General features: G+C 35.1%; 2 protein-coding genes across 5 annotated transcripts in view; one reads left to right on the top strand and one right to left on the bottom strand.

Annotated features, from left to right (window-relative positions):
- LOC122253503 (uncharacterized) overlaps positions 1–3,597 on the top strand; it is a 4,930-nt gene extending 1,333 nt beyond the window's left edge. For all 4 annotated transcript variants that reach the window (XM_043016650.2, XM_043016654.2, XM_043016652.2 and 1 more), the window contains exon 2: positions 1–3,597. This exon is cut by the window's left edge and continues 119 nt beyond it. In XM_043016650.2, the coding sequence (XP_042872584.1) occupies positions 1–1,164 (1,164 nt within the window). In that variant the 3' untranslated portion in view covers positions 1,165–3,597.
- Positions 3,598–5,162: 1,565 nt separating this feature from the next.
- Positions 5,163–7,500, bottom strand: part of LOC122253502 (uncharacterized) — an 11,035-nt gene continuing 8,697 nt past the window's right edge. The window contains exons 12-15 of the mRNA XM_086532160.1: positions 6,659–6,716; positions 6,264–6,499; positions 5,726–5,852; positions 5,163–5,502 (exon numbers count right to left, since the gene is read on the bottom strand). Coding sequence (XP_086388286.1) covers positions 5,299–5,502; positions 5,726–5,852; positions 6,264–6,499; positions 6,659–6,716 — 625 coding nt within the window. The 3' untranslated portion in view covers positions 5,163–5,298. The remainder of the gene's footprint in view (positions 5,503–5,725; positions 5,853–6,263; positions 6,500–6,658; positions 6,717–7,500) is intronic.

Below are 7,500 nucleotides of genomic sequence, written 5' to 3'. Positions count from 1 at the left end.
AATGGTGGAGCGACGCTATACCAGTGTGATATTTGTGGGAAGGATTTCCCATTCAAGGTTGTGCTTGACATGCACAAGAAAGATCACACCTTTAAAAACATTTTCAAGTGTGATATTTGCGGTGTCTCGTATCCAAAGAAAAGTCAGTTAGATATGCATTACCGAAAACACACTGGTGAGAGGCCTTTTAAATGTGATGAGTGTGATTCCTCTTTTATGAACAGCAGCAACCTACAACGTCACAAACGTAAGCATGTTTGTAAGCGTAGGTATGACAGTGACGAATGGGAAGCCGCGTATACTCTCAGTGATAACTTGAGTGCTGAGAAACGGGCTAAAAATTCTACGGAAGAAAATAATACAGAAAAGCCCTACACCTGCACCGAGTGTAGTGAAACTTTTCCAAAAATGAACACCCTAATGGTTCACAAAAGGAAGCATTCTAGTGAAAGGCCATATGGCTGTGAAGAATGTGGGGCCATGTTTGCTGTTAGAGCAAGTCTTGATTATCATAAATTGAAGCATTCCGGTGGAGAATCGTCATATTGGCAAAATGTGTGTGACATATGTGGCGAGGCATTTACTTCTAAGGATGGGCTTGTACAGCATCAGAGAAAACACACAGGAGCTAGACCTTTCAATTATGACAGATACTTTGCAGCCTTTTCCAGCTCAACTGAAGGAACAATGATGGAAGGAAACCAGCAGGTGTCTGGTCAACAGGTCACAGTCCACCAGGTCACAGATCAGCAGCAACAGCAATTATCTACACACCATCAGCAACAACAAACACAATCCCAACACCATCATCAGCAAATGCACCTTTCAAATCAACACTCAAACCAGTATTCTCAGCAGATGCCTCCACAGCAACAGTCAGAGGAGCAGAGACAAGGGCAGCATCCGCCATCACCGATGACTCTGCAACTACACGAGTTACAACCTTCTCCGCAGTTACACCAAATAGGGAATCAGACAAGTGGTCATATGCATTTACCTTCAGGATTAGGAGGACAGCATACCAACCATCCTTTTTCCTCACAGGTCACGCAGGACCACCAAGTTATTCCAGGACCCATGGGGCCTCATGCACAACCGGTGCAGCAAATGGGGAGAATGGAAAATGTACAGAACATTAGTATCAAAGAAGAACCTCATGAATGACTGGTAACTGATCAGAGGCCTTTGATGTCAGTCACATGTTTCGTTTTTTATTTTTGTAAACATTTACTTGGCTCTGTCATGTACAGAACAGAAGTAATCATTCCCTTACAAAGTGTTAAACTCTCACCTGTATTATACATATGCATTGCAATATTAAGACGGGAATTTATGAGAAGTGGCCAGTTATGAGTATAAAATCTGTGAGATAAAGAATGAGAACACCAATATGTGAAATATATAAATAATTAGAACACAGAACTATTGCCAATGGTCATTGACGTTTTTGAAAGTAGTTCTACTTTAAGTAATATCTAATTGATTACTTAATAATTATGAGACGACTAAAATAATTTTAAATCACTTTATGTGCCAAGTGTTGGGTTTTAAGATTCCCATGTAATGTTTCGGCATTGGACATTAATATCTTAAATAGTTCTTCTGTTTCATTTGTAATTGCAGATGAATAAATGATTAGCATTTTTTACAGTTTGACTAATAGTCACTTGCTCATATACTTAGCTCATGAGCATTTGCGTCTGTTGTAACAATGCTAGTTAAATCAGACTCACATTCCAATTTGGCAGGATATCTGCTTTCCGTTTGTTTTGTTAACAATCAAATCATGTTTTTAGATATGGTTGCAAAGAAATTCTCTTAAAAGTATGACACAATTAAGCATAATTGGGCATTGTGATATTTATATTGACATAATAATATACTAAGAATGTACAGAGTTTAATAGTAGCTTGAATACATAAGAGAGATATTATGTTATGGGTACAAGACCCTATGTACCAATGGTAGAATGTACAATAGTAGGCTTACTCAGACATTCATCCGTTTCTTTCTCATGTAGATGTTCTTAGATATGCTTAGCAATGTGTTGCTGTGTCCTTAGTAAGCTAAGGAAGTAATTAACCAATCATTTTTGGGTTTTCTATATAATTCATCACCCTTGCTAGCTTAGGAAGTAAGACATAACTTTGTATTTTCCTTCCGAAGGTTTCATGATTAGTGTGATATGTTTAAATTTTTCTCAGTTGTAAACCTGAGTACAAAGATAATTTTATATGCATTTCAGTAGATCTGAATGAAGGCTTTGAAAAATGTCATTGTAATTTAAAGAAATACTTAGAAAGAACTATTGATGTAGCCTTAGACGTTTCTCCATTTGTACATGTTTATGGTACTGACATCTTTCTTATAGCCTTGAATGTTGTACTTCCATCAACTTTTTTTTTTTTTTTTTTTTTTAAAGAAAAACAAGTTTTGTGGTTTCTGAAACATTTAACCGGTGATATAGCTTGATATCCACTTTTCCTAAATAATCAAAGAAGTGCAAGAATAACCTGTATATGCATGTTGGTAATGCCTTTATCTAACATTTCTGCATTGTAATTGCATTTGAGTAACCACGAGTAGCAGATCCTAAAAGTAGTAACCAAATGACAGGTTATGATATTTAAAAACAAAAGTGGAAATGATGACGGTCTTTCAAGACTAGAATTGTGATGATCACAGAAAAAAAAAATGGCAAAAGAGAGGTTTGTGCTGTGAATCGGTTACCTTTGGTACATCCCAGGAGAATTTATAGAGAATTTATATTGTAGTAACTATATAGATATATGGGTGGGCCTACCCTTACCAGGCTAGTTGTGATGGAGTAACCATAGGTATTGTACTTTTTGGCATCACTTTGGCCTTCAGTGTCGAAGTGTCCAACTGTGAAGGCAGTTTCGTGTCATTTATTTTGTAGGATAGGAATTAAATGAACAGATTTAAAGAATAAATTTCTGTATGGAAGATATGCATAAAGAGTCGTAGAAATATCATTACATGGCAAAAGAGTTCACTAAAAAGTGCTTATCCCAGTTATATATATATAAATATATATATATATATATATGTATATTTACAGTATTTTATTAAAAGGAGATAGATTAGGTGACAAATGTAGCTGACTTGCTTTTCATTTACTCACTTGCTGAACAGATATTGGCAAGAACAATATCAAGAATTTGTGCAATAGCTGTATTTTGCTGTCTACTATATGTGACATAGAATGAAGTTGTGGGCATTTCTACTAAAATACAGGTCTATATGTATTGAACAGAGTTGTACCAATAGATTCAGAATTCAATTCCTTAACAAAACCTGAATTAAAAATGAAAAGTTTTCTCAGGTGAGTGCTGATAATTGGTGTTAATTACCTGAAGTTAGATATATACAAAAAAATTATATATCTTTAAAAAACAACAACTATAGTCCAGTTTTTCTCCAATTATGTCAGTTTCAAGAAACTCATACTTCTTGTCTAATTTCTGTAACCGTATGTACCTAAAGAAAAACATCAGCTGATGGTACTTACGGCATTGGATGGCATGATTGTGAAATAAAAGCTATAAACAGAGCTTATTGGAAAGCTCAAAATTAGTGATGACTTTCTGTAATCCTTAGCTTGTTACAGTATGGTTTGTAATATTGAAGCAATAACCACATATTTTGAGCAAAGATAATATGTTATTGGTATTTTCACTTTATTCTAGTCTGTATATATTTGAGAGACTAATGTTTGTTCTTCATAGCTTCTCACAATATATGAGATAATGCATGGTCTTAGTATCATCTCAGAATAACCTCAGTATATCTTGGAAGCCATGATTGTCTCTGCAACAAATATGTGGGAATAACAAAGGGATAAAATGGGAATACTTTTCTTTCTTGATCTTACTTTGCACTGGATACTCACACAAGTAGCTTGGATATGAAGTATGATTATACATGTAACTTATGAAGTCAAAACAGTAGAGAAATGTGTATATCCATCAATCATGTTGATTGTTATTGTAAACTATTCAAATGTCTATGGTCACTTACATTTGTGAGAGAATAGAAAACCAGACCATAGCCAGAATTTTGCAAAATATGGTCTTTTATTGATTCTGGAAGGCTGAAGGGCAGGTCCTTGCTATGGGGGACTGGAGGTGGGTTTCCAAAATATATATATATATTTTATTTTTATGACAAGTTTACATTTTTACTTATCTGAGCGTTAACACTATACAGACATGTAGATATGTTTACCACAAAAGAGAAGCAAAGGCTTAAAGTATATATAATATACAGTCTCATCACATGTTTTACTAATACGAGTCAATTAAGCTTCCAAAACACTACCCCGCCCAAGTTTTTTGAGATGCATTTCATGGAAAAGGCTTGCTGCTTGTTCAAGGTCAAAATTTTATCATAATGAGTATCTGAGCAAGGGAAAACAGTCAATCTTCGTTAATGCTGGCAAAAATGAAGGTGAGTAGTCTCCTTAGTGTAATGCCAGTGTAATGATGCCACAAAGTACAGGTCATTTTGAAAGACCTAGAGAAGTAATGAAATACTAGGACATCACATTCATTATTTGCCTGTTTACATGAAGTTTGTGTAATGTCTGGTGACCTGTTTTGCTCCTGCAATTTCCAATGCTAAAGTTTCTGAGCTATCAGTTCTTGAGAGGTGGTAAAACTATAATAAATTTGTGTATCATCAGACAGGGAGAAGAGTCATCTGACTGGAGGAATATCCCCAAGACCAATTCATGCACAATGCATGCACAAAAATGCTTCAAAAACATGTAAATAGGTTATTCATTAACATCTGACTTTTTCTCGATGTTTCTCTTCATATGTTCCAACAGATGATTGTATTAACTGCTCTTCATTATAGTTTGAGACTGAGACTATATATTTATTCAGTTAGTTTATTTATTTCTATTTTTTTCCTGTGTGTGTGTGTGTGTACATGGACAGCTAAATTTGCTGTCATTGGATGGCATTTCCAAGAACCCGAAGACAAGTGTGGGCATCAATTCCTGCCTCATTCAGACCCATTTTTTCAATCACACTCACTCACTGCTTAAAATAATGCTGGAAACTCATCAGAATGTTTCAAAATATGAAGGGGAAATAACCATAAACGTCAATTTTATTTTCTTTAGATTTATTATCTAAAATACATAGCCATGTAGACTCAGTACTGAGTTGCATTTTTCTTTTTTCCTTTTTAAAAAATAAGAATAAAGGAATCAATAATTCATCTCAGAACTAAAAGTCTATAATCTCTCTCAAAGGGTACCTCCAAACTTCAAAAATTACCGTCATCATCGTCATCGTCATTGCCGTTCTCGAGAGTGAGCTTTGCGAGTTTCCCATTCTTGCCAAACAGTTCATTTTCCAATCCCGTGAGATTAATAGCCATTACAGGTTGCAGAGCAGTTCGTAATGACCAGTAAAGTCCTGGGAACAATACTTCCTGCTGTGCCAGCATCTGCTTTACCCGATGACGTTCCTGAAAAGAAATGGAAGTGTTTGTATGTAGTATGTTACTTAAATATTTGGTGTGTGTATGTTTAAAGATAGATAGATGGATTGCTATAAATATAGATATAGATAGATATATATTAGTATTATATAGATCTTTCTTTTACTTTCTTTCTGAAAGAGATAGTAAATGTTTCATCTTTTTCTAGTAGAACTAGGAACTCATAGTAAAATTATTTATACTATTTTACCTTAGGCGCTTCAAAGCAAGCTGGACAATTCTCAGGAATAACTGGCAGCTTCTTGGTTTCAGCAAATCTCCTTAAATCTTTTTCCCGTACGTGTACAAATGGCCGAATTACTCTCAGATCACCTTCCCTGAAATAGTGAAAGGAAATGGTCAAACAATACTAATTCATGTGATCTTAATAAACTAACTTTAGAATCAGAACTCTTCTTATTTACTCATTGTATATGAGCAAATTTGTAGATTCACAACTACCTGAACTAACATGTATTAGTGAAGAAAATAACCCTTAACCCATTAGCAGCGGATGGCATGATTTGCTGCAAAGGCAGAGTCAGTCATAGACGCGGATGGCATTGTGCCAGAAGTGTAAAATAGCCATCCAACAGCACAGACCTTTTTTTAATACTGTGACCAATGGGTTAAAGCCTCCTTTCCAAGCACATAAGAATGGGAGAGAGACATGCAATTCCCAAAGACCAAGGAGCAACATCAGAGTGCAACAACAAAGTTCATATTTTCTTTGCAGAGAATGAACTTACTTGACTGTATAATGGGCTTTCATGGTCCTTAGCCTTCCATTATGGAATATAGACATGATGAAACTCTCTGCCAGGTCATCCAGGTGTTGACCAAAAGCTAAGACATTATATCCCTCGCGTCGTGCTGCGGCGTATATTCTCCCACGCTTCATTCTCGAACAGAAGCTACATATTGAATTCAAGCTTTCGAGTTGTGCTGCTTGCTGAAGGATATCTAAAGGGAAGCAAACCATAAACTGTTAATATAGATGTATTCTTTAAAATCTTTATGGGCCTTTGATTCACTTGTTTTCAGTTGAAGCATGAGGTGTCATTAACAAAGACGCCACCTAGCATGCCTAACACAAGGCTAGAAATCAATCTGTTGCTTGGATAATATTCCTAATACTAACTACCCTTGGTTTCTGTTTCTTTGGAGCTTTATACATTTTGTTCATATGGTGAAAATTTAACCTTTAAAAAGAAATGAAGAAATGGCAGTTATGAACCCCAATAAATGCACAATTAGGTTTTCATCTCCCGTACACAATAATAAAGGGGTTTAGGAAAAATAAAATGAAATAAAAATTAAATTTCCCTAGGAAATGTATGAAAAATAAATAAAGAGTCCATTATTTGCATTAGTACACCCATTAAGTTCCATCAATAAGTTATCTTGCTTTTGCACAATAAGAAAAGGAGGGGTCTGTTGCAATACCCACCTCCCTCTGGTGGTATCTGAATCCACCTTGTGACTGCAAATAATGGACTATTTATTTCTTTTTCATATATTGCCAAGGGAAACTGGATTTTTGTTTTATTTTATTTTTCCTAAACCCCATTATTATTGTGTATGGGATATGAAAACTTCACTGCATTTATTGGGGTTGATAACTGCCATTTCTTCTGAGATGTCAAGTGGCTCATCGGGTCATGGAAGATTACTCACATATGTACTCTACTCTAGTGCAATGGATTTTAAGTTAAATGTTCCGTGATGTTTCACCGGGTGGAATCACTTTTGCACTGCACTCTGCCTTTTTTTCTTCTTTTCTTTCTTTCTTTCTTTCTTTCTATCTTTCTTTCTTTCTTTCTTTCTTTCTTTCTTTCTTTCTTTCTTTCTTTCTTTCTTTCTTTCTTTCTTTCTTTCTTTCTTTCTTTCTTTCTTTCTTTCTTTCTTTCTTTCTTTCTATCTTTCTTTCTTTCTATCTTTCTTTCTTTCTTTCTTTCTTTCTTTCTTTCTTTCTTTCTTTCTTTC

The sequence above is a fragment of the Penaeus japonicus genome, unplaced genomic scaffold (assembly GCF_977035675.1).
Source record: "Penaeus japonicus unplaced genomic scaffold, GWHDUDI00000001_assembly GWHDUDI00000037, whole genome shotgun sequence".
NCBI classification, from domain to species: Eukaryota; Metazoa; Arthropoda; class Malacostraca; order Decapoda; family Penaeidae; genus Penaeus; species Penaeus japonicus.
This window is presented reverse-complemented; position numbering and strand designations above follow the sequence as displayed.